This window comes from Microtus pennsylvanicus, chromosome 15 (genome assembly GCF_037038515.1).
Source record: "Microtus pennsylvanicus isolate mMicPen1 chromosome 15, mMicPen1.hap1, whole genome shotgun sequence".
NCBI lineage: Eukaryota > Metazoa > Chordata > Mammalia > Rodentia > Cricetidae > Microtus > Microtus pennsylvanicus.
This window is the reverse complement of record NC_134593.1, coordinates 16,876,163-16,903,950: the sequence shown is the minus strand read 5'-3', so window position 1 is coordinate 16,903,950 and position 27,788 is coordinate 16,876,163. Positions and strand designations below refer to the sequence as shown.

At 35.4% G+C, this 27,788-nt stretch overlaps 1 protein-coding gene across 1 annotated transcript in view; it reads left to right on the top strand.

Annotated features, from left to right (window-relative positions):
• Positions 1 to 27,788, top strand: part of Pspc1 (paraspeckle component 1) — a 60,231-nt gene that overhangs the window by 30,395 nt on the left and 2,048 nt on the right. Inside the window, exons 6-8 of the mRNA XM_075949452.1 lie at positions 2,556 to 2,661; positions 23,689 to 23,746; positions 26,817 to 26,986. Coding sequence (XP_075805567.1) covers positions 2,556 to 2,661; positions 23,689 to 23,746; positions 26,817 to 26,986 — 334 coding nt within the window. The remainder of the gene's footprint in view (positions 1 to 2,555; positions 2,662 to 23,688; positions 23,747 to 26,816; positions 26,987 to 27,788) is intronic.

Here is a 27,788-nt window from a genome sequence, read left to right as displayed (position 1 = left end):
CTATTGAGTGCTGGGATTACAGGTTTGCACCAGCTTACCTAGCTTTCCTCCTTTCTCTTCCTCCTCTTCCTCCTTCTCTTCTCCTTCCGCCTCCTCCTCCTCCTCCTCTTGTTTTTCTGTGTGTGTGTACGTGTGAGCATGAGCATGAGCGCGCGCGTGTGTGTGTGTGTGTGTGTAGATGTGTGTATAGATGTGGAGGGAAAGAGCGATATGAATATGGATATGAGTGACTGGTGAGGTCAGAAGAGGACATTGGATTTCCTTGAGATGGAGGTACAGGCAGTTGTGTTCCATTCTATGTGGATGCTAAGGACTGAACTCATATCTTTTGCAAAAGCAGGAAATGCTCTTAACTGCTGAGCCATCTTTCCAGCCCCAGAAATTTGCCATGAATTCCTGAGTTTTCCTTCTGGTAGTGGAAGAAATACTTTAGTAAACATGCTTTTTTGTGGTAAAATTGTATATAAACCATACAGTAGTATGTTGCATTTTGAGAATTTTGCGGTGATTCTTAATATAGAAAGGTGATTTAAAAGAGTATTATAAAAATTGGCAATATACTATAGGAACATGTATTTCACTTTTCTGGGAACAGGTTCTCACTATGTAGTCCTGGCTGGCCTAGAACTTGATTTGTAGATCAGCTGGCTTTGAATTTAGAGAGAGATGCCTGCCACTGTCTCCTGAGTGCTTAGATTAATGACTTGTGTCACTGTATTTTTACTGCTTAATCCACTACTTAAATTACCATTTTTTGGTTTTTTTAAGACAGGGTTTCTCTGTAGCTTTGGAGCCTGTTCTGGAACTCAGTCTGTAGTCCAGGCTGGCCTTTAACTCAGAGATCTGCCTGTCTCTGCCTCCTAAGTGCTGGAATTAAAGACATGTGCCACTACTGCCTGGCTTAAAGTAGTATTTTTCTTGTTTGTGTGTGTGACAAATATTTCAATTTGACTTGATTTAATGCCAATACCATGAGAGAATATTACTTTAGTATTATCATCTGTTTATTTTCTTAATCATTTTGTAGTTTATTATTTTAATATTATACACATACAAAATAGTGAAGTTTACTTTCTTTTAGAAAGTGTCAGTAAACATTTTTCTTTCAAAAAATATTTTTTAGCTGAGTGGTGGTGGTGGTGTCAGCATTCAGTAGGCAGAGGCTGGTGAATCTTTATCTGAACTACAGAGCAAGTTCAAGGACAGCCATGGCTACATAAATAAATCCTGTTTGGTGTGTGTGTGTAATTTTATGTGTCTTAGTATTTTGCCTGTATGTATGTACGTGAGCCACATGTATACCTGGTGCCCCTTGGAGGTCAGAAGGATCCTCTGGAACTGGAGTTTCAAATGGTTGTGAGCTGCCATGTAGGTATTGGGAACTGAATTTGGTCTTCTGTAAGAGCAGCTGATGCTCTTAACTGCTGAGTCATCTCTATAGACATAGCAAATCTTCCCTCCCTCCCTCCTTCCCTCTTTTTTTTTTTTTCCAGACTAGGTTTCTCCACGTAACAGCCCTGGCTGTCCTGGAACTTGGCCTTGAATTTAGATAGACCCACCTGCCTCTGCCTCCCAAGTGCTGGGATTAAAGGTGTGTGCCTCTGCTGCCTGTCATAAATATTTCTTTCTTTTTTTTTTTTGGTTTTTCGAGACAGGGTTTCTCTGTGGTTTTGGAGCATAAATATTTCTTGAAAGGCACAAAATAGTGACTATGTTAGGTCTTGGTGTGTAGTTCAACTGCTTTGCTACTGTGGCCTCAAACTATCCATAGACAGAAAATGACTCATTTGCAGTTTTGTATTGACTATTCCAGGGAGTTTCCTTAGTGGGCTGATGAACATAGAGAAAAAAGAATTTATAATGCCCCCTATGCATAATTGAATTTTTGTGTCAGTTCTTTGTGGTAATGTTCTTATAGTTTCCTTATTTAAAAGTTTATTAGCATATATTAATTATATATAACAATTCATTATGACGTTTTCACCTGTATGTAGTATAATTTGTCCATATTTAAGCACATTACCCTTTCTTGCTTCCCATTTATTCCCATTGTTTCCCTTCTTCCCATCTGTGAATGTCTGTGAATTTTGCTATGTAGGTTATAAATACAGACTTTTCTTTTTTTTTCCTCCTCTCTTTTATCCTTTCCTAGTGTTGGATTAGATTGAACCCCTCTCAGTTCATTCTTTGTCCATGCTAGACCAGTCTTCTATCACTGAGCTACATCTCTTGTCCTTGAACTAGTTCAGACAACTCCATGCTAGTCCATGCTAGACTCAATCCTGTGATCTTGTGTCTCAGTGGTCCACTGATGAGATCACAGAGCTTTGCCACCAAGTTGGCTGGAGTTCCTTGATAGAAGCATAGGTACATGTTGTGACTCTGATTTTTAGTTGTTCTTGATTTGAAGGCTTGCAACAAACTAGAAGGTGAGATATAGGATGTCCTTAGTTACAAACTTGGCATACATAATGTAATTTTCAGAATTTATTCAAATTACTTTTTCTCCAATGGCTCAAATGTCATAGTGCTGAAATTTTAAAAAATGTTTGCAGACACGAGGAGGAGCATCGTCGTCGTGAAGAAGAGATGATTCGACACAGAGAGCAGGAGGAGTTGAGGAGACAGCAGGAGGGCTTTAAACCAAACTACATGGAAAATGTAAGTAGAAGACTGCTTAATCAACACGATTTCATTAGTATGTTAGATGGTGTGCATTCAGAAGTTTTTAGATTTTGTAGTATTTAATAGTATACTTTCTGATTCTTGAATTTTTTTATGGTTGTTAAACAAGTGATTGTGTTAATGTCTTTTAAGTAATACATTCATTGAAGTAATATTTATAACTTAATAAAATGGCTGTTATAGTTTTTCTGTTTTAATTGATTGGTAAGAATACATGCTCTTCAGTAAGATACCTTGATAATACAGGCATCATCTCTACCTGATGTTTGCACTGTACCATTTCAAGAATTTATTTTTGAAAGTTTTAGATATATGCAGTGTCAACCATAATACCTCTAAACACAGCTGAACTTTTTGTTTTGTACATTTCCTTTTCTGAATTATTTTGTATAAAATACTTAGCATTATTCAATTTTGTTAATCAGTGTGTTACTATTAAGTCCACATCTGAAAAGGTCTTATAAGTGTATTTGTAGAGTGGGCCTTTCATGTTGTCTGATGTATTCCCATTAGCTACAATTTGTAGGAGCTTTCCTCCTCCTTTCTTCCTTTCTTTTCACACTGTGCACCGTTATGTAGACTAGAGCTCTTCTATGGACTTTTCCTGGTTATAGGTTGTTCAACACAACTCTTCTGTTCCTGAATTTCCTTCACAGTAGTCCAGGCTTAAATTTTTGAAAATTATTTATTAGGACTTGGGAGCTTGTGCTGTGGTTGTGTTTGGAGGTCAGAGGACAACCTTCTTATACCTTATATGTATTCTGGGGATCAAACTCAGGTCTCCAGGCTTGCTTTCAGCAAATGACTTCTCGCCGGGCTCACGATTTTTGTTTGTTATTTCACAATAAAGGTGGCTCCATGAATACTTCAAAAATACTAAATTCTCTAAGTTCTTAATGATAATTAAGCAAGAGTTTCACTGTTTACTTGACTTCTGAAAAATATCCACTGTTATTTTTCTTCTCTTTTCAAAAGCCAGATACTTTAAGAACTAAAACTTACTTAGTAAGTTTCTGAGTCTGAAAGTATTAAATCTTTGGTGCTTTTTTTCAAATCTCTGTTCTCATTCTTTTGTATCTGGGAATGATTTTTTTTTCTTTTTAATAAAATGAAGAAACACATAGTAAAAGAAATCTTATAGTAACAGGAAGTGTTTGTTCTACTATCACCTAAGTATTCTTTGCATGTAAATTCAGTTAGAGAAATGCCTGTAATTGTTCTATCAACAAATTAACCAATGAAAAAAATTTAAAGCCTTTTGAATTTTTATTTATTAGTTTCTAGCTTTATCTTTCAATTATCTTTTCCTTCTTGGATACTAAGCATTTAATGACTTATTTTAAACTCGCAGTCTCAGTAGTTTTCAACATAAATCTGTTGTTCTTAACTGTGAAGATGCTGTGTAATAATGTAAAAGGAAGTAGAATTTAGCATATTTCCAGACTAATATTGGTTTATTACTCTTCAAATAATCATCATGTGTAAGCCATATATATTTCTTAAAGAATTTCCACTGAGGATTAAAAAATTCTACCTACTTTTTTATTTATCTGAATATTTACTAAAGGGTTCTTTCATAATAAAATTGGTATATACTAACTTTCTTGGTGTTTTTCCCGACATGAACTTTACATGTTTTATAATGAACATAATCATTTGTGCTGCTATTAATAATGCCATTCTAGTGGACTAGAAAGGAAGAAGTAAAATATTACATTTCTAAGCTTTTAAAGAATTTTCTTATTTTTAAACATAAGTTGGTTGCATCATTAATGCAGTTGCATACTTTTTGAAGTAGCTGCATTTTTTGCTTAGTGAATATTAATATAGATGTTAATATACTTAGATATTAATGATGAATGACTAGTTTCAATTTTATTTTTCTGCTTGTAGAATTAATTTGGAAACATTTTTTATTTTAAAATTGAATTATGAATTCCTTAAGTTTTGGAAGGGTAAAATTTATGTGTGTGTAGGGAGGTGTTATGAGTGAATGTAGGCAGCAAGGTATGGAGATCAGGGGACAGCTTTTGGGAGCTGGCTTTTCCCTTTCACCATAGCTTCCAAATATGGAACCTACTTCAGTTGTCTGTTGTATATGAGCTTTTACTTGTTGAGCCATCATGCTGGCTATGTAAATTTTTGTTTTTCTTTCAAAAAGGAAAGAAAAAGTAGGTGTATGTTTCTGTGTGACTGTAGAGCGTGTGTTCAGGTTAGCATTCTCTGCAGCTGGACTTGTAGACTGTGTGAACTTGCTGACATATTTGTTGGGATCTGAACCCTGCTTCTCAGGAGAAACTGCAAGTATTCTTAACTGCTGAGCCATCTCTTCAGCTCCTTAAATTCATAAGAAAAAAATAATTTTCTTTCAGAAATCTTTTATTTTTTTTAAAGATTTATTTATTTATTATGTATACAACATTCTACTTCCATGTATGTCCACACACCAGAGGGCACCAGATCTCATTACAGATGGTTGTGAGCCACCATGTGGTTGCTGGGAATTGAACTCAGAACCTCTGGAAGAGCAGCCAGTGCTCTTAACCACTGAGCCATCTCTCCAGCCCCAGAAATCTTTTAAATTAGTATAAAATTTTACAGCTATCTAGTGATCTTTGGGAATAGGTGAATTAGTCATAAAATACTCATGTTGGGCCGGGCGATGGTGGCGCACGCCTTTAATCCCAGCACTCAGGAGGCAGAGGCAGGCAGATCTCTGTAAGTTCGAGACCAGCTGGTCTACAGAGCTAGTTCTAGGACAGGCTCCAAAGCCACAGAGAAACCCTGTCTCGAAAAACAAAACAAACAAACAAACAAACAAAAATACTCATGCTGCTTTTATTGTCATTTCTAAAGTAGATTATTATTTCACACGATTATTTACTAGACTAGAATTGGATTTAAACATTTACTTTTCAAATTATTAGAAAAAGTATGTTTTGCATACTTACAGCCACATAATAAAAGTCTGATGAGAATAGCAAATTATAGTCTTTGACTGTCCCTTTTCATCCTACCAAACCTTAAAAGACAACATGCTACTTGTGCTTTTGAAAGATTTTGGGGAGTAGTACTTTTAGATGGGTCATTGTGTCAAAGCACTTGCCAAGCCTGAAGACCTAAGTTTACTGGGCCCCACACTGTGAAAGGACATGACCACCTTTCAGAAGTTGTCCTCTGACCTCTCACATGCTCTGTGACATGTGAATAAAAAACACAAAAGGACTGTTGGTGTTGGGGAGGTATCTCAGAGAGTAAAATATTGACTGTGCAAGCATGAGAACTTGAAATCTGATGCATGACCAGGCATGTTTGTAATCCCTGCAGGATCTCCAGGGGTTGCTGGCCAGGTGAGCACCAGATTCAGTGAAAGAGAAGTAATTGAGGAAGACATTTCCCCAACAACTTCTGGCCTTCCTATGGCATCCTACGAGCAGGGGTACACGCACACACACATGCCCATGTGTTGAAAGTTGGAGATAGTGGCATATACCTATATTCCAAGCACTTTGTAGGTCAAAGCATGATAGTTACTACAACTTCAAGACTAGCCTGTCTCAGAAAAACATAAAGTAAAAAGTTGTAGGCTAGGTAGTGGTGGCGTATGCCTTTATTAATATCAGCACTCTGGAGGCAAAGGCCGCTGATCTATCGAATTCCAGGATAGCTAGGGCTATACAGAGAAACCCTATCACGAAAATAAGTAAACAAATAAATCAATAAAAATAATAAGAGGAAAAGAAGAAAGCTGGCTTGATGAGATGGCTCAGTAAGTAAAAGTGGCATTTGCTTTGGAGTCGGATGACCTTAATTATATTCTCTAAGACTGACTACACAGTAGGTTAGAACCAGCTCCCAAAAGTTGTTTTTCCAAGTATATAAACATGTACACACATGCATAATGGATGAACAAGAAAAGGAATAAAAACAGAAGAAATATTCTTGAGACTAATTCTGATTCATGTAAAATACTTGAATTATGTTGAACCATAGGTTGGAATATTTGTAATTCTGTTTTTCTTTTCTTTTTCGAGACAGGGTCTCTCTGTATAGCCTTGGCTGTCCTGGAACTTTGTAGACCAGGCTGGCCACAAACTCAAAGATACACCTACTTCTGTCTCCTGAGTGCTGGGATTAATGGCATGTGCCAACAACCCCTAAGTAATAATGTAGCATAGGATGAAGGACAGAACTTAACATATTTAGATATATGATAAGTCAGCCTTAAAATAGTTATTTTTTTGTCATACATGTCTTTTGGAATTCTGGGGATATAGTTAACTTTAAATTGTCATTCTTATTTTGTACTTAATTTCTGCTTAGAAAATGTCAAACTCCTTGATAATAGAATAGCTGTTGTTACTATAAATTAACTCTGATAGTTTCAGTCTTGTAACATGTCTTTCTTTTCACTATCTGAAGTGTGTGTATGTTGTGTGTGTATGAGAGAAAAAAAAAGAGCGAGCATGTATATGTATACATTTAAATTTTTAAATTTCACATATACTTGTGTTTTGCCTGAATGTATTATGTGTGCCATGTGCCTGGTGCCCCTGGAGGTCAGGAAATGACTTCAGATTCCCTGGAATTACAGTTACAGGCAGTTTTGAGCTACCACATGGCTGCTAGGAATTGAGCCCAGTTTTTGTTGTTTTGTTTTTGCTTTTTTGAGACAATGTTTGTTTGCGTAATAGTCCTGGCTGTCCTGGGACTCACTTTGTAGACCAGGCTGGCCTCAAACTCGGGGATCCATTTGCCTCTGCCTCCTGAGTGCTGGAATTAAAGGCGTGTACTACTACTGCCTGGCTGAGCCCAGATCTTTTGAAAGAGCTTCCAGTGTTCTTTAACCAATGATCCATCTCTATAGCCCATGTATATGTATGTATGTATGCATGTTAATTTATCAGTTTAGAATGTATTTGACCATGGTGTGAAGAGTATTTAGGTTAAAATATGATAGATGTACAGTGTTTATACATTCCATACTTACTTCAGAATCAGTGGGAATTTTATGAGATTATTTTTTATAATGGTCTTGTGATTTTTCACATTTGGTTATTTCATATGCTATAAGTTAAGAAAATTCAGCTGTCAAGTAGTGTAGGATACCATAAGTCTTTTATTTTTTGATATAATTTATATAGGATCAGACTTAAATATGAAGTTTCTTTTTTCTAACAAAGTAAATATTAATGCTTGGTTTTCGTTAACGAAAGGGATAACATTTCATATCTATTCCAGATATTCTACATTAAGTTAAATATATACATTACTTGTGGGGTTTTTTGTTGATTTTTTTTTTTTTTTTGAGACAAGGTCTTACTATGTGGCTCTGATTGTCCTTGAACTTGTAGATCAGGCTGGCCTGCAATTCAGAGATCCATCTGCCTCTGGACTGCTGGGATTATAGACATATACCATTACTCCCTGGAATTGACGATACATGCACACAGTGAACTTGGAAATAGTATATGCTATGTCAGCTATTTATTCAAGCTGTGTTACTTTAACATCGGACTTCCATTGTAACACCCATATCAAGGCTTGAAATAGGGCTGAGAATGAAGCTAAGCCAAGAGAGCACTTAACCTAACATGTATGAAACCCTGAGTTCCATCCCACACTGCAAACCTGCATGGTGATACAGGTTTGTAATCTCAGTACCGGCAAGGTGGAGGCAGGAGGGTCAGAATTTCAAGCTTTTTATTGGCTATATACTAGGTTGGAGACCAACCTTGGGTACGTAAAACTGTGGCTCAAAAAAAGAGGAGTAAAACCCAGGGATGACCTATTTATAATTGAGTGGCAGTATGTCCCTAACACCAAAAAAAAAAAAAAACAACCTGCACGTCCGAACAGTTGTTGGAAGAGGAAAATATAGTGAGCCAGTGATTTAATATTTATTCATGAACGTTATTTTTCAAATCCCTTAGGAAGAATGCTTTGATTTTTGGAGACAGGGTTTTAGAAACTAGTCCTGGAACTCACTCTGTAGACCAGGCTGTCCTCAAAATCAAGAGATCCTCCTGCCTCTGCCTCCTGAGTGCTAGGATTAAAGGCGTGCTGGCCAGCTAGGAAGAACTCTTTAAAATTATGAGTATCACCTTGTAACGTGTCTTTCTCTGTTCTGTCAGCCAGCCCCCAAATAGTGACATGAAGACTTAATAATTTTGAAAGCTCAACCTGTAGCTTAGGTTTGTTCCTGACTAGCTCTTATAACCTAAACTAACCCATTTATATGAATCCATGTTCTATCATGAGTTGTTACCTCTCTTCCATCTTCTTGTACCTCCTGTTTCCTCTCCATATATTGTTTATTTTTCAATAAATAAACCTTGCCTGCAGATCAGTGCAAAGCAGCCACACTAGTCAGCCGTACAGGCCAGGCATGCTCTGTATAGCCTGACTGGCCTGGAACTTGCAATTTAGGCAGCGGGTCCTCAACTCAGAGATCTCCCAACTTCTCTTTATCCCAGCAACCACACTAGTTAGCCATAGAGGCCAGGAGGTGGTGGTGCACACCTTTAATCCCCACACTAGAGAGGAATATAAAATGGGAGGAGACAGGTCTCACCTTCAGTTTCTCAATCTGAGGTTCTGGGAGGCAGGATTTTTCATTTTCACTTTGAGGTAGAGGTAAGAGCCAGTGACTGGTTGCTTTGCTTTTCTGATATTCAGGTTGCACCCAGTATCTGTCTCTAGGTTTTTATTATTCATGCTATATCTCCGTACTGTCTCACCTTTTGTGCCTAGATTCTCCTTTTCTTTCTTTTCTCTCCTTGCCTGGCTCTTGGCTGTTCAGCTTTCATTAATTAATTAATTGTTTTAAAACTATTACATGCTTTCCTTTTTTATGATTTATTTATTATGTATACAGTGTTCTGCCTGCATGTCTGCCTGCAGGCCAGAAGAGAGCACAAGATCTCATTAGGGATGTTGTGAGCCACCATGTGGTTTCTGGGAATCAAATTCAGGACCTCTGGAAGACCAGCCAGTGTTCTTAACCTCTGAGCCATCTCTCCAGCCCGCCCCCCCCCCCCCCCCCCCCCCCGGTTCAGCTTTTCATTACACCAGTCACAACAAATACAACTGTGCACAGTTACAAATATTTCACAGTGACCTTATACGTGCTGGCTCGGGGTCTATAACCCCAGTATTTGAGAGGATGAAATGGTGGATTACAAATTCAAAGCTAGCCTAGAAATACAGTTTAGTGACAGTCTGCATAGCTTTCTTAAGGTTCATAGTTCCTACCGAGTACTTGATACACAGAGTGATTTCCTATATCTTTTTTTTTGGTTGTGCTTTTTGTTTGTTTTAGAGACAGGGTCTTGCTCTGTATAGCCTGGACTGGCCTGGAACTTGCTATTTAGACAGCGGGTCCTCAACTCAAAGGAGATCTCCCAACTTCTCTTCCCCCCTATTTTTGGGATTAAGAGCGTGCATGCCACTTTGCCTAGTAAATCCTTACATTTTTTTTTTTACCTAGAAATAATTTTATGTTTGTCTGATTAGAGAAGATTCTGTCATTGTGTACTTGGGAATATAGTTTTGCTAAATTAGTAGGTAACAATGTGTGATACCTTCATGAAATTATTGAAAAGTACTTGAGATCCATCAATATTTTGAATCATTAGGTTTATGCTGGAACTCAGCTCTTGATTTTAAAATGTTGAACAACTTTTTTAGTGATGCTTAAGATGCCCTTAAATATGTTGAAATCACTGTGGTAGTATAGTTCAAGTTTTTAAGCAGTAAATGGGTTTGAGGAAACATGGGAAAGAGTTGGAAATTCATATATACAATTTAAATAGTACAGCGTTCTCTATGAATAGTGCTTTTTGAACTTGGATGCCAAGCATGAATTGGTCTTTCGTACTATATATATGCAGGAGATGATCTCAAGTAATGGTACTTTAAGATTTTAGTGACTTCATCTGCACTAAGGGTCAGTAGATTGGAGAAGGTCATGTTCATCTGCATGCTTTCTGTTTTTGTAAAATGAATTGAAACACTTTGGTTAGTTTGTTAACATCTGCTTTGCCCTACAGAGTCTAAGTTGACTAGATGTGAACAATAATATTATATCAAGAGTGTATGGCAAGCAAAGCCTAGAATATTTATTACTTGGCCCTGTTTGCTGATTCCTAATCTGAAGTCAGTATAGTAATTGGGGGGGATCTTAAAGAAAAGGCTCAGATTATCCAAAGTCAACAGTCTGTAAATTACAATGCAAATTAATTAATTTTTGTTTCCTTTCCAGTGCTTTTAGAAGGCCTATTGAGCAGATCTGCTCATATCGTAAGCTCCAAGGTTCCTGAGGAATCCATATTAGGTTCATGATAGTCTTATTTATAAGTCAATGCAAGAGTTAACGAAGCAACGGCTAAAGAGATGCTGCCAAACGCTATTCTTTCTGGTTTCCAATTTTTTTTAGTTTTCTTCAGTAGAGGTTTAAACAATTTTTCTTCTGATGTTGCTTCCTCTTAATCAGTAGTGTTAACTTTACTGTGTTGATGCCTCCATGTCATTTTTTTTGTATTTTGTATGGATATTTTCCATTACCTCCATGATTTATTTATAAAATTGATTTGCCCTGGTGTAACATGTGCATACCAAAAACAGGAGGTTTGGGAATAATAAAAGTCATTAATCGGAGCTAACAAGGAGAAATGACACCTTTTTTTTCTTATTTATGATATGGTTGGTAGGTACACATTTATTTTCTGAAATGATGTATGCATGTTTTAGATAAGTTGTAATTTTGTATTTTTCTACATGGCTATTCCTCTTTCCTTCTAAATTATTTAATGAGTTAATTTGATTGGCTTGTAATAGAATGTTTTCCTTTTTTAGAGGAGTGGAAAGGAGTCAAATAGCTGACCATTCAGAGGAATGTTACAATTAGTTTCCATAGCTTTTCATTCTGTGGGAATAGTTGAAGGGATGGTACTAAAGGTTTGGACTTTGATCTGACTTGCAGGTCAACTAGTCAACAGACTTGGACATGTTGATAAAACTCTAAACAAATGATACAGTGATTGTAATGGTCTTAATGTATTTGTAACCAGTTTGGCTTATTTAAAAGTTTTTTTTATTGAGCTATATATTTTTCTCTACTCAACTCACTTCCTCTTCCTTCCCCTCCTACCCTCTTCCATGGTACCCATGCTTCCAATTAAATAGACAATTTTTTGTTTGTTTTTCTAGACAGGGTTTCTCTGTAGCTTTGAAGCTTGTACTAGAACTAGCTCTTGTACATCATGCTGGCCTTGATCTCACAGAGATCCGCCTGTTTCTGTCTCCTGGTTGCTGGGATTAAAGACGTGCACCACCACTGCCAGGCCAGTTTGGTTTTTTACACTTTCACTTATTTAACTGGTTCTTTCTATAAGCAAAAGACTTGTAAATATTAGGGAGGGTATACAGTATTTTCAGGAATTGTTTTTATTGTGTACATAACAAAAGAACAGAGTCTAGGTTGTTAATTAGAAAGCTGTCTGTATCTTGGGGTACATAATTGAAACAGACTTCTAATTAAATAAAAATACACTAGTTAAGCTTATGATATTTGCTGATGTTATTAAAAATGTTCTTTAAGATTTTGATGATTAGATATATCTGACTGAAAGTATTGGTCGGGGGCAGGAGAGATGTCTCTGCTGTTAGGAGCATTGGCTGCTCTTCTAAATTAGATCTTAATTTTTGACACTTATATGGTAGGCTCACTGCCTGTTGTAACTCCAGTCCCAGGGGATCCATGCCTTCTTGTGGTCTCCAAGGGCACTGCATACATGTGGTGTACCTGCAGGAAAACATCCAGTAAAACATATTGATCATTTTTATTTAGATATTTAATTCTTTAATTATGCTAAAATTTTGATTTTATTAATAGCTTACAAGTTAAACTTAGAAGTTTCCATAAAAATTATACATATGTTTATATATGAATATATATATCTGAATATATATATTTCTAAATTTCCTTTAAGTAGTCTTAGCTGTCCTCAAACTTGGAGACCTGCCTACTTGTTCCTCCCAAATGTTGGAGTTAAAGGCATGTGCCATCACACCCAGCATTAAATTACTTTTAAAAATAGAAGATACAAAATTAGCTTTGTTAGAAGAATCACACGGCCAAGCCTAATGAACATGGGGTTCTTTGCTCTATGATTCATATATAAAAGTTTTTTTTTCTGAACACATCTAATGGAAGTTATTAAATATCTTATATGTCATTCTCCCTCGTATTAAGGTACAAGTTGGTGTTTCAGACATACATCATATCTCTCGTCCTCCTCCTCTCATATTCCTGGAGTTTGTCTATAGATATAAACTGTATAAACACAGTTTGTATATCACCTCTAATTGTTCAACCCAGCCTTTTCCTCTTGTTTGATTTTTAGTGCCTACAAATTAGATTCTAAGTTTTAAAATGTTTTTGTTTGCTGTTATGCTGAGTCTTTAGAGGTCAGGGTTTGTGCATGTGTATTATAGTTAGTTAGATGTAAGCTGAAAGAATCAAATAGTTCTTTTGTGTTTATGTTCCCTATGGGCACATACCAGTGTTGGCCATAGGGGCTAAAGCTTGTAGCCCTAGTACTCTTACGGTAAGGCAAGAGGATCACAGATTTGAGGCCCCACCATGGGAGTATGTACTACATAGAGAGATGTTGTAGATTAAAAAATAGGTAGGCTGGGAAGTAGAAAAAGACAAGATCTCCTGAATAAATCTACTGAGTAAATTGGGAGTGTGGGTATCATGGGAGAGGGTAGAAGGGGGAGGAAGGGAAAGGAGCGGAGAAAAATATATAGCTCAAAAAACCCCAATAAATTTTAAAAAGCAAAAAATAAATAAAAGAATCAAATAAAATCGTTTAAAAAAGGTAGGTAAGTATATAGGTAGGTAGATAATCTGCATAGTTTTAGCTGTACTTTATGAGTCACCGTGCCTTTGTGTATTCTCTTAGATCAAGTCCTTTGTAGATAGTTAGAAAAACACAGAATGGCACTGAGATAAAGCTACTGGACTCATAGGTTTTCATAATGGAATCACATAATGAATATAATTTTAAAAAAATCCTGTCAGTCAACTTTTTTATCTGTGTGTTTGATTTTCAGCATACCTAACTTTTTAATGTGAGGATTCTGTTCACTTTACATTAAGACTGGTTTCCATTACAGAAAGATTTTTCCATTTAGATGGGGAAAATTCCTATTATTTCCTGTGCTATAGGAATTTTGGTACAGAGTATGTAGACAGAGAAGGACCTTTAAGAGGTACAGCTAAAGTGTTCTTACTGGTTTAGAGAAGCATTCTCTCTATTGGAAGAGTTTATTTTCATGGTTTTCTTTAAAATTTTCACTGATAAAATTGGTTTATTATTCTACTGTGTTGTAGGTGTACTGTATGTCTTTTCATTTGAAATGGTAAGTTTTAGTAATTTTTGATTCAGATGGTAAGATCTTTTTTAACAAATATTTACCTTTTTTGAGTAAGTGGATAAGAGAGTCAGCAATAGAGAAAAGAAATGGTTGGTCTGAACATGCTTTGGAAATGCTGTTAATATCTGTAATGTAATTAATACTTTGATTTAGTAAGGGTTTCAATTAGTAACATTTAAAGAAGCTTGTTACTTCTGCTCTGTGACTTTAGTGTAGAGCCATTTTGCAGGAATTATTTTACTTGGTGGTTATATTCTTCAATGCTTTTAGCTTTAATACCGACGGCATAAAGCTATATAGTATCACCCAAATGTCAAGAATTCTGAATTCAACTAGATAAATGAGTATTTTAATATTCACTTCTGGCGGGCACTGCAAACCTTGATTTGTAAACATTCTCTACTGGTGATATGCGTAAGTTATATTATTGATAATTATAATTGTGTTTTCAAAGACTTTTTGAATAATTTGAAAGAACAAAGTTTTGGTAAGTTTACTTTTTGTCTTACGTCTTCTGTATTTTAAATTGTGTCTTTTGCAACTTCAAATTTGATATAACTAATTTTTATTTAGTACTTAAAATCTAAAATTTTAAATTCTGTTATTTTGAGCTACCTACTTAGAAAAAAATATTTGTCAACGTATTAGTGCTTCTACGAAACTATTGGCATGATTTAAACAGCAAGCAAACATATTTTCTCCTTCATGAAGTATATGTGTAATTCTTCATAACATTGGACTGTATACTGCTTTCTTCTTCCATTATTGCCTTTCCCTGGGACCAATTTTAGATTGTCTCTTGTACAGTTTTTGTTTTGTTCTTTAGTTCATCTTTCATAATTTCACCTGGCATCATAGCCTTAGTAGTTTGGTATTAAAAAAAATTAAATTTGAAGAATTATTAAGTATTGCTGATATATTCTAGCAACCAAAAGCATCTTTTTAGTGGCACATGTATGTAATCCCAGTAATTATACTGAGAAAGGAAGATCAAGATTTTTCACGAACACCCTATCTCAGGGAACAAAACAATTTTTTTCAGTGAATTTGCTATGACAATTGAAAATTATGTCATGAATATATATCATCATGTAAGTGCATTGAAATATTCTCAATGCAATATATGTGTTCGTATATTAATTTATGTAAAATGTGTGTTTTCTCTTGTCTGCTGATACCTATTAGATTGATTTTATATGGTTATATGCAATTCAGTCTCAGAAATATACAATGTACTAAAAAACAACTATTGATTTTCCTGCATTTTAAAGCTTAAAAATCTATTATTGAGTGAAAGCTCTTAGGTTTTAAGTAATCTTCGTGCGTGTTTTTACTTGAATTTTTGATTGGACAAAGAACAATTTTTATTTTTATGAGTAATAGAATAAACTTGATAATTGATTATTAAAATTTTATTTTGGAGGCTAGGTTTCCTATCCAACTTTCGCTTGTCTCTGATTTTCCCTCCTTGCTTTCTTCCTTTTTTTGTTAGACTCTTAAAAGTAGTTTTAAATTCCTAGCCACACTGATGGGATGGAGGTTTCCCTCATGCCTCCTCTATTGTATCCTTCCACTATCTCCGTACTAGCATGGGATGTTTGGTGAGCACATCTTGCCACATCAATAACAATTATAGACAATAGTTTAGGGTTTATTCCATGTGTTACGATTATGAGGGTTTTGAAAAATTGTATGGCTTTTACCATTCTGATATTGGACAGAGTATTTTTGTGTGCCTGTGTGCGCGCGTGCGCGCACCCCCCCCACCTACACACCCCTACCTACACGTATACCTTTGCTCTGTTTTTAGTCTTTCCTCCTTATCCTTTACACTCCCTGATCTTTTTAGTGTGCTCATGTTTTGTTGTTCCTCATTTAAGATTTAAATTTTCTCTGGATCTTAAAATTTTAACAGGTCATTTCTTCTTAGTGTTGAGCAATAATTCTTCTTTCCTAGATTTAACATAATTTATTTGAAGAAATTTTTGTTGATTTCAAGGTTTAGCTGCTATTAACATTCATGGACAGTTTTGTTTTCAACTCCCTTGGGTAAATACAAGGAAGTGATTTGAATCATATGGTAAGGGTAAAAGGGTTATGTCACCACCAGACCTTCTTTCACAGTGTTGATGCTATTTTGCTTTCTCTGCAATAACGACCGATGATTCCTCCAGTTACTTCTCAGCTATACTAGCATTTAGTAATGTCACTGATTATTGGACTTTGAATATTTGAATACTTTGTCTCTCTCATTCTCTTACTATTTGAATCCTTTTGTTGTCCTCCTTTTTTTGTCTCTTATTAATTTTTGTTTTATGTGTATGAATCTTTTGCCAGCATGTATGTCTGGTGTGCCTGGCGCCTGGGGAGGCCAGAAGAGGGCATTGGGTCCCCTATGGATGGTATGAGCCATAGTGGGTCCTGGTAATTAAACCTATGTCCTTGGTAAGAGCAGCCAGTGCTCTTAATAACAGAGTCATCTTTCTGGCCTCTTTTAAATTTTGATTCTTTAATGATATGCGCTAGGAATTTCATTTAATCATGATAAAACTGAGGACTTCTGAGGCTGGAGAGATGGCTTAGTAATTATTAGCATTGACTTTTCTTCCGGTAGACTCGGATTCAGTTCCCAGCACCTACATGGAAGTTCACTACTGTCTGTAACTCCGGTTCCTTTAAGAAAACAAAGCAAAACAAAAACAAAAAACTGAATACCACTACCTGTAGTATGAGTATTTTAGAATGCGTGTATTCAGATTGAAGGCAGAAAGTCACAGTTATATTCTGGGAGTTTATATTTCGTCATGTATTTACTCCTTCTCTAATTGTGCATTATATGGAATTTTGGATGTCGTTTTCAATGATATAAATTAAAAGTGTTAAACTAGCTAGGGATCATGGCTTGAGCCTGTAATCCCTGCACTTGTGAGACTGACACTGGAAACTTGATTTAATGGGAGGTCAATCTGGGCCAGGCTAAGGCTAGCTTGAAAAGCAAGCTGGGGAGAGAAGAGACTGGAGAGTGCCAGGTTTTTCTAGCTTTTTCCTATGTTGATTAGGTTGGCAGCAGTCAGTCTCTGCAAAACTTTTCCTAATTTTGTTTGGTTGATAGCTTACATGATGATAGTTTTGGTGCTATTCTTTGTGCCTAGCAAGAGTATTTTAGCTAACACTTGCTTACTGGCAGTATTTATTTACTATTTTTTTCATGGAAGTTTGACTGGTTAGTACCCTGTTACACAAATTTCCTTACTAAAGCAAAGAAAATAAATTGTAGGTATGGTAGACATATTTATAAATTTAGGTTTAGAAATATTTATGGATAAGATTGGATCTTGTTAACTATCAGAACTTTTCTTTCTATGTTGCATGTGTTCAAATGTTTAAAAGTGTCGCAAATTGTTCCCTAGACAATTCTTACAAACTTCTTAAGATTGTTGATTATGGCCATTGAGATTGCTTTAAAAGGAAAATATACTTCACTTTTGCCCTGCAAATTCTGTGATTCCTCTAAATTATATTGCCTTAAAATAAAACACAGCAAGCTAGCAATACTTAGTACTCAGTAAGTATTATGGTTCAGTATGTAAAGGGGCTTGCTGTCAAGCCTGGCCCTTGATCCCTGTATACTTGGTGGAAGAAAAGAACCAGTTTTTTTGCAAGTCCTTTGTTTTATATGTACATACACACTCAATATATGCAGATAATTGTAAAATCCACAAACAACCACACCATTTGATTATGTGAAATGTATATTTTAAATCATACTTCTAGCTTAAATATTAAATGGAAAGTGGTATTAGGTGCCAATAGTGACATATTAACCATGCTTTGGGAATAATTTTGGGACTAATGTATGTTGGTGTAGACTTTTTTTCTACTTAATGTTTTTATAGGTAGGAAGGAAGATTAGAACTTTAAAGTGTTCTCTTCGTGGGGGAGGGGACTGTAAAGATGGCTCAGTTGTTAGGAGCATTGTCTGCTCTTTCAGAGGTCTTGAGTTCAATTCCCAGCAACCACATGGTGGCTCAAAGCCATCTGTAGTGAGGTCTGGTGCCCTCTTCTGGCTTGTAGGCATACATGCAGACTGAACACTGAAAGCATAATAAACAAATAATCTTAAAAATAAAGTTCTCTTGGGTCTAGAAAGATGGGCTAGCATTTAAGAGTATGAGTTACTCTTCCAAGTGGACCAGAGTTTGATTCCTGGCACCCATGTCAGGTGACTCAGAACCACCTGTAACTCACACTCATGTGATATGTGCATGGTAAAACATAAAATAGAAGCTTAAGATATGGCTGAGCAATTAAGAGTATTGGCAGCTCCCCGAGAGTACCAGGTCTTGATTCTCGGTACCCACGTGGTGGTTCACAATTGTCTGTAACTCCAGTTTCAGGTCATCTTATGCCCCTTTATGACCTCTGCAGGTACCAGGAAAGCAGGTAGTGCATAGATATTTATGTAGGCAACACACCTCTCTCTGTATAAAATAGTAATAGATAAATATCTACTCTTAAAAGAAAGTTTTTAAAAGCGAGATTAGCAGCATATGCTTGTATTGCATCACTCGAGAATTGAAGGTATGAGTGTATGGAATTTTTGGCCAACTTCGGCTACTTAGTAAGGCCCAGTTCAGCTCTTCTAAATGAGACCTTATTTCAAAACAAAAAGATATACAGCAACAAAGCAGTAGGTTCTCAATCTTTATGGCGTCCAGGTTCCTTTATATTAATTAAAATTTACTCAAGACATGAAAGAGTTTTTTAGTTTTATTTATAGTTGCCATTTTACAAATTACAGCAGTGATTTAGAACATGTTGAGGTTGTAGAGATGAATGGTCCAGTGCTTAGTTGCTGCTCTTCCCATGGCCCCATGCTTGACTCCCAGCACCCTTATCAGGTGGCTCACAACCACCCATAACATCTTTTTCTGACTTCTGTGGGCATGCACATACATCACACACACAAATAGAGATAGTATAGAGTAAATTAAAGAATTTTACATCCCTACTTAAGGAATGGAGTCTTATTTTTACTCTGTGTCACTAATGTTGAATAACTTTGTGAAGTGTAAATGGTAAATTTGTAAATTTGTTTAATATTCTGACATATCAAATAGTTATCTTCCCATGCTTGCTTTTGTATTTCATGAATTGCAAAACTATCCATGAAGTCAAATGTGCTTATGTACACCTTTATTCCTAGCAGCTGGCCAGGGCTATACAGGGAGACTTTTATCTTTTCTCTGCCACCCACTCCTCCCCCCCACCAGCAAAAAAATAATAATAATAATTTCTTACATGGATAATACTTGGATGGCAGTTTCTTAGAAATGCTTTTGAACTAAAGCCTGTTGTTCTGCCTTGAACTTGGAGTAGAATTTCCATCATGAAAAAAATTTAGGCATCATGTAAAAAATTATTGGTCTTTTAAGCAAATCATCTAATTTTTACTCTCTTTTACACAGAAACTATATTTCTCAATATGTCAGCAATCAGATGTTGAAGTTCTAGGTAAAAACGTTACTTTGTGTTGAAAGTGGTTTGTCTATTGTGAGACCCAATCACATAGAAACTATTTTTAAAATAACCATCCTCTTTTATAATGTAGTAGAAGGCTGTCTGTGTGCTCTGTTCAGTTATACAGGGTAGTAATAAAGTCTTTGATGGGTTTAATAAAGTTAGTTGATTTTTTTTTGCTGCTTCATTCAAATCTTCATAATCATGCTTTAAATTAGATGTATGTCATTAATAATATGAGTACACAGTGGGTTCAAGTCCCCTGATTGTGTTGAAATATCAGGAATTTCTCATAACCATTGTTTTTGCCATATTGGAATTTCATGAATGTTGGTATTGTGAAAATGCTTGATAAAATTCAGTATTATAAATTTAGTATTAGAACTTTCAATGTTAAATGTTACTTTGTATGTTTTCTGAAGGGGTACTTTTTGAAAGTACTTTTCTGCTACGGTGGGATTACTTCTCTCAGTACTTGGCTTTGGAAAACAGTTGTACTTTGCTTCTTATTTTGTCATCTGTTAATTTATAATTCTTTTATGGAAAGACAATGTCTTACAGTTTAAGTTAATTTTAGGTAGGGTTTTTACTGTTGGGGTTATTGAATGGCGGCCTCTTGTAATGGCAAAATTTTAAGAATTCTGTTAGCAGAATTTTTATGACAACTCAATCATTTTCTCTTTGTATTGCCTCGAGCAAGTTAGTTACTAGCTCTTTATCTGTTATATCTTCTGCTACAGTTCGATGGTTGTAGAAATAGGCCGGGGAGTGGTGCAGTTGGTAAGTGCATGCTGTCCAAGCACAAGACCACAGAACCCATCTACAAAGCCAGGCGTTGCAGTCATAAATGGTTATGTAAGCCTGTAATTCCAGCCTTGGTGTGTGTGTACATGATGGGCATTGGGGCTCAGTTTCTGAGACTCCAACCTCTCACACTTGATGAACTTGAGGTTCAGTGAGAGATTCTGCCTCAAAATAAAAAGCTGGGCCTGGTGCTATGGCATGTGCTTTTAATCCCAGGCATTCAGGAGGCAGAGACAGACTGATTACTAGAAGGTTGAGGCCAGCTAAGGTTACATAGTAAGTTCTAGGCCAGCCAGGGTTTCAAAAAAAGAATGCTGGAAGGCTTTGCATGATGTCGTACACTGTCAATCCCAGCACTCAGGAGGCAGAGGCAGTTGCATTTTTGTGAGTCTGAGACCAGTCTCTTCTAATCACAAATTCTAGGACAACCAGGTTCACACAGTGAAACTCAGTCTTTTTCCCACCCCCAAATTAAAAAAAAAAATGGAAAGGAATCAAGAAAGCACACCAGTTGGGTCTTGATGTGCCATTTGAACATTGCATATAATACACTTGTGTACACACACAAAGATCATTCTGCCTGATAGATAGGGTTGAATCTATTTTAAAACTTGAGTTTTCATTGTAGTTTTATTTTGTTGCATGAAAATCTTGAAGATTTCCTTTTGTATGTGTGCACGTGTGTGTGTGAATGTGTGTCTCTGCCTGCCTACATGAATTAATGTGCACCACATGTGTGCAGGTGCCTACAGGGACCAGACGAGGCTTTCAGTTTTCCTAAAATTAGATTTGCTAATAGTATGAGCCATCCATTTGCATGCTCTTTAACTGCTGACTCATCTCTCTAGACCTCTTGAATTAAAGTCTTTTATTTTTTTAAGATTTTTTTTTCTTTTTAAATTTATGTGTAGGGCTGGAGATATGGCTCAGTGGTTAAGAGCAGTGATTGCTCTTCCAGAGGACACGGGTTCAATTCCCAGCACCCACATGGCAGCTCAAAACTGTCTGAAAATGCAGTTCCACAAGATCGGACACCTTCATACCAATGCACATAAAATAAAGTTAAATAAAAAATTAGGAAAAAACCACAAAAATTAAAAAAAATAAATTTATGTATATATATGTGTGCCATATATATATATACAGATACCTTGGAGACCAGAAGGGAGCACCAGATCCCTTGCTGCTTAGAGATGGTTATGAGCTACCTGGTTTGGGTGCTGGAAACTGAACTTAGGTCATTGGAAGAGTAGCAGTTGCTCTTAACGATGGGCCATTTTTCTAGTCGCCATTAAAAGACTGTTGAGATGTTGGTTACAGTTTTTCAATTTACACTATAATGAATACTTACGACAAAGTTAAAACATCACCAATATCTAAGAAAATGTTAACTTTTATCTGTTTTAAAATGTATTAAAAGCTATTCATGCCTGAGGCTAATGCTCAGTTCTTGCTTGTCCTACTTGAGACCCTGAATTTGATCTCCAACATTATTAAAAGAAATTTTTTATAGGAGAAGGGTCTCTTGCGTTTTGGGTTAGCACACAGTTGTGAATTCTTTAGGTTGGTGTGAATAGACAATACCCCGAGTCTCACTTTCAGGTTCTTATGTTACTGTGCTATTGTATTTCAGTAGAAGTTTGTGACAATAGATTTGGAACATAACAATCTCCTGAAGTCATGAGAAGGCAACTTAACTAATAAATACTTAACATGTTTAAAGTTTTTTCTGTATAACATCTGATTGGTCATTGTTTTGATCTTATGATCTTGTGTTTTTCATTTTGAGACAGAATTTCACATAGACGTGACTCACCTGCACCTCACAGAAATAGATACCTTTCTCCCTCTGCCTTATGGGAGTGCTGGGACAAAAGGCTTGCTTTACATGTCCAGCCTTACTTATTCTTGCCTTTTCATATGTTAATGTAGTATCTGTTAACACATAAATTTTATGAGAAGAAAAAACATATTTCTTAGAAAGTTGTATTTACATTTTATAAATAATATGATAAAACATTTCTTTTGGCTGTATCGTACCTTTGTTCATTTCACATTGCTTTATTAAAATATTTATTTCTTCGATTCTAAGCGGGCAGGACTTTTCCCACCTCATACCTGTGCTAGGGGATCGTACCTCGGACTCTGTGTTTGGTAGAAAGGTGCTGTGCTACTGAATCCTACATCCTACCACTCTGGGATGTCTTTAAAGAGCTTACTTACTACTTAATGCCATTTATTCTTACATTATAGCATTTTAGGCCCTTGATTTTATATGCTGTTTTCTCCAGCATTATATCATCATTAAGCATTTATGTTTAACAATAGTTGCTTTCCCAAGAATAATTGTTGTTTCATTCAGCCATGGATTGAATTGAAACACTCATTGGTACTTTTGTGTTAGAGTACTTTTTATGGTTCAGCATTTAATATTTTGGTTAAAGTGGTATTGCAATTTCATTGTTATTGATTAATTTCATTGGCTTAATTTTGAAGTAACTGGCAGTAAATAATTTTTATAAAGTAGCTATGTAATGAAATTTCAAATGTTAATTTATATGACCTGACTCTTGTGTTATAATTGTACAGTGCATCATTTCAGAACTTGGAAAATGAGAAACGGTTTATTCATATTTTAAATAAAACCACTGCTTTATTTAAAGGAAAGCAATATTACATAAATCTTTTTATAACTGCTAGTGTAGACCGAAGACTTGGTATATATATAGACCAGAGGTGGATGAATGCCTGACTAGTTGAGTAAAATCTCATGGATCTTTCATAAGTTTTATATAATAAAAACAGCCTGTAACCTTAAGAATTCTGTAACGTGGAAGTTAAATATAATTGGCGTTATTCAGGGTAGGTGTATCTTTGATGAAAGTTTCTTTGGAGTGACAGCATTAAAAAGCTAGCAGATTTTATGTAGGCTGGTTCATTTGTAACCTGGTCTTATTGTATCAAGTGAATATTCTAAGCACTTAATGCTTATTAAGCCGTGGATGCTTGGAGTGTTTTTTTGTTGTTGTTTTTGTCTTGTTTTTTTTTTTTTTTTTTACTTTTCCCTTTCGTTTCCTCTTTTCTAGTAGTCTTGCTAAGTAAATAATGTTGGAAAATTTCAGAATTTTTTATGGAAAGTGATATCCCAACTCACTCTTTTCTGTTTGATTTTAGATGGGAAATGTCAAGTCATAAGATCGATAGGTTGACTCTGACAACTATGTTTACTTACAGAGAGAACAGGAAATGAGAATGGGTGATATGGGTCCCCGAGGAGCAATAAACATGGGAGGTAGGGATTTGAAGCAAAAGACTTATGTAACTTAACTTACTTGTAAATATTTTGGGACTATATGCTGTTCATGGTATTTGTATGCTGAGAACCTGAAACATGGAACCAATTATGAAGGTGATATTTCTTATGTTTAATAAATGGATTTAAGAAGTGTCTAGGAAGAATATTTTATAGCTGAAAAATACAATTTGATATATTCTGTGAAAGAAGCTTTTAAACTAGGTTTTGATGCAGGGTGCAACAATTCTAACCATTTTGCTTAAATACAATGCTATCATATTGTACAAACCAAGTGTCATTTTCCCTTGGAAATTGACAGATTCTAAGTTGTATTTTCACTTGATTTTAGAGTTCCTATTTTAAATTTTTACTTTTTGTTTGAGACTGAGCCTTTTTATTTACTTTACAAAATGTTTTAAATGTTTTTCATGGCTACGGTATTTAGCATGGAAGTATTTCTTCATAGTCTTCTATGGCTTGTTGAGGAAATCAGATGCCTTACATGTCTTTAGAGGAATTGCAAAATTGTTAAGAAATAGTATCATAAATAAGGTAAGGGAAAAGTGTATAGATATCATGACTCTTATTAGTAAACTTAAAATTTGAAGTGGTATACTTTAATCATTGGCCAATGAATTACATTTTACATAACTTTTATATTAAATTGTCCCATAGAAACGTCACGAAATTGAAACTTGTATAATTCATATGTGCATGTTGTTTTAACAAATATACTATCAGAACATATAATGCATTACCAACTAATATATTCTTAAGATTTGTAGCATATGAGAATAAGGAATTGTATCAATATTTTCTGAAGTTAGCCATGAAAAAAAAAATACTTGTAATTCTAGTTCTTTTATTCTTAGTCAGATAATCTAGAATAGTTTATTACTATCCTTTTGGTCACTTTTCTTGGCCTTCAGTGTGTGACTTAGCATTTGTGGTATGCAAAGGAAGCATGAAACGTGGCCCTTGCCCCATGAACCTATCTATGCCGTTAGTGTGTGGACATGTGGAATCATTAGTATAACAAGATTTCTGAGTTGAAGCTTTGTATACAATGGTGATATGACTCAGTATTTTTTTCATAGTAATTTATGGGTAATGCATAAGGTAATAGATGGCATTTTTTTAAGGACAGTAAGATTATGAAGTTCAATTTCAAAGAATTTTTGCCATTTATCTCAGAATCAAACTTTGACTTGTAAAATTTTAAACATTTTTTGGTAGTGCAGAGAGATCTGAAAACATTCTTTTGCTAACCACCTTTATGAGAATACCCTTTTGTATTACTTAATTTAGAAGAAAAATAAAATTTTGCAACATTTATTAAGAAATCATAACATGCCTTTTAGCACTCAACTCTCCTAAAGTCTTCAGTCAGTGTTAAGACTTGATGGTTTATTGCAGTTCCCATCTTGTTGAATTGTTGAGTTGCTAAAACTGTCATAGTGCATCAAGTTTCATAAATGGGCTAGGGTTGTAGCTCAGTGGTTGAGCTCAAGGCCCTGTATTTGCACCACACAAATCCTATTGCTGTTGATAGTGTGGCATCATCATTTTTGACACACCAGATAATGCCAACATTTCTTAGATTTGTACAGGTAGGAGGCAGAAAATAGGTCCATGTTACTGATAGCTGGGAGTATTACTTGACATGTTCTGACTTGTATCATTAACTGTCTGAACTCTCATATTACTAATAAAGAGAAGGGGGCTGGCCGTGGGGGTCTCATACCTATAATTCTGGCATCAAAGAGGCTGAGGCAGGAGTATGTGACAGCAAACCCCCTAGGCTACACACAAGACCTCCCTTTTAAAAAAAAAATGAGGGAAAACAAAGGCCTTTAACCTGTTTTTTTTTTTTAAGGAAAAATTGAACTAAGAGGGCTTGTAGTTGTTGCCATCTGCCTTTCTTTTCTGTTATATGCATGTTTATAACCGTATTGAGGAAGTAGAAATTGTTAACTTTAAGTGTTGATTAATTAGAATATGTTGGGATTAAGGAACTAGTTTCCTTTGAAATTGGTTGTTTCTTGGATTAGAGTTCAAAGAGCAATAGCATGGATTGGTGAGGAGTGTGACTTCCTTTTTTCTCCTGCTCCTTAGTCTTGACACTGCAGTATTCAGCTGCTTTAGGTCCTGTGCCATGGACTTAGTGTGTTCTTAAGAGGGTCAGTTCTGAATATCTGAAAACTGGCCATGTATTGACATAGTAGAAGAAATCTTGATTTTGGCATTAGTTTTTGGTTTTGGAGTTTTATGGTTAAAAAACTCATCCCTTAAAAAATAAAAAATTAAAAATAAAAAAATCATCCCTTAAAATGTTTTATTTCAGACTACCATACATGTTGGAGTACAGCTCAGACAGTATTGTAATATGACTCAGGTGGATATCTTAATGACCAAATTAGAAGTCTGATTATGCCTCTTTTCAGAATTTCACTTTTTAGAAGTACTCCCTAATAATCATTTTCTGTTTGGATGTAACTGTGTTTTAAAACCTGGTTTGACCTGGGTAAGATTTTTTTGTTGTTGTTGTTTAGACTATTTATTTTAATATAAAATTGAAAAGCCATTCTTTGGTAAGTTTTAACAATTTTGTAAAAGCCAAGGGATTCTTTTTTTATAGCTAATGTTGTTCAATTCCCTGGGCTAATTTTCCTTCTTAAGATTCATTGTTTTGATATGCTAATAGTTTTAGCTGTATTTAGTTTTTGAGTGCCAACCCTTTACCGTTTATTAAGGCTGGTGGAATGTAAAATTATCAAGGGTCATTTCTTTAAATTAAGCTACACTTAGTATTTCTGATTTTTGAAACTTTGAATATCTTAGTCTCAATTGCTCTAAAAAATTGACATGGCTTTACTTATTTCTTGTAGGCTTGTTTTAATAAAGAGAATTTTACTGTGTATATGATGCTGTATTGTTGATGGTTTAGTGTTCCATTCTTAAGGAAGGAAAATTGTTTTGATAATAGTTTTGTTTTTATGAGTTATAAAGTTGTTAATGTTCACTAAACTAAGATAGGACAGCTCTAAGTGTAGATTGTTTTGCATAGATGCATTTAGCCCAGCACCTGCTGGTACCCAAGGGCCTCCTCCAATGATGGGTATGAATATGAACAACAGAGGAACTATACCTGGCCCACCAATGGGCCCTGGTCCTGCCATGGGACCAGAAGGAGCTGCAAATATGGGAACTCCAATGATACCCGATAATGGCACAGTGGTAACGTATCACTAAAATTATTTTGATTTTATTTTATAACTAAACATTTTTCTGCCCCAAAGGTAACTTCACACTTACTATAGCCAGACATCATTGCTTTTGGCAGTACAGATGTACAGCCAACAAAGAGAAAGCAACTTGGTTAAGTTTTTATTTATTTGAGACAGTTTTAAGTGGCCAGATGTTATGTTAGTATTGCCATCACTACTTACTTTGCTACCTCAATATAGAAGATATGTGCCACTACAGTTATTCTTCAGTACTTTTAATTTACATCTGTATTTGAGTGTATGGATGTAATACTAAGTGTTTATATTGTGCTTTTTCTCTGTAGACTATTTACCTTTGGAAACAAAACTTTACTATGTATGAAATGACAGATTTTAGTTTTTATGAAAACAGTATAATTTATTTCAGACCATTTACTTCACTGGAAAATAGTTAACACTAAAACTTTATTTTTCTAAAGCTTTCTAAAGGTACACTGTTATCTTCAGTAGAAAAGGTACTGTTTTATGAAAAGTATTAATTGCTTGTATTAGTAACCTAAAAATACAGATTTTTTTTTTGGTCTTGATCCAAGAGTGTGAAGATACCTTTGTATGGGTAAAACATGAAAATTGACTTTCTCAGTTGTAATTTCTGTCATCTTTGCATATCAGGTAGCAGGAAAGGTGCCTCTTACTATTTCTGAGGCCTTAGAGTAGGAAAATGTTTCCTCGTGTAATGTTTGTTGATAGTTGTTCTGAAAAGTAAAATTGGTGACTAGATTTCAAAAAGGGTGTTTGGTGTTTGGTTTACC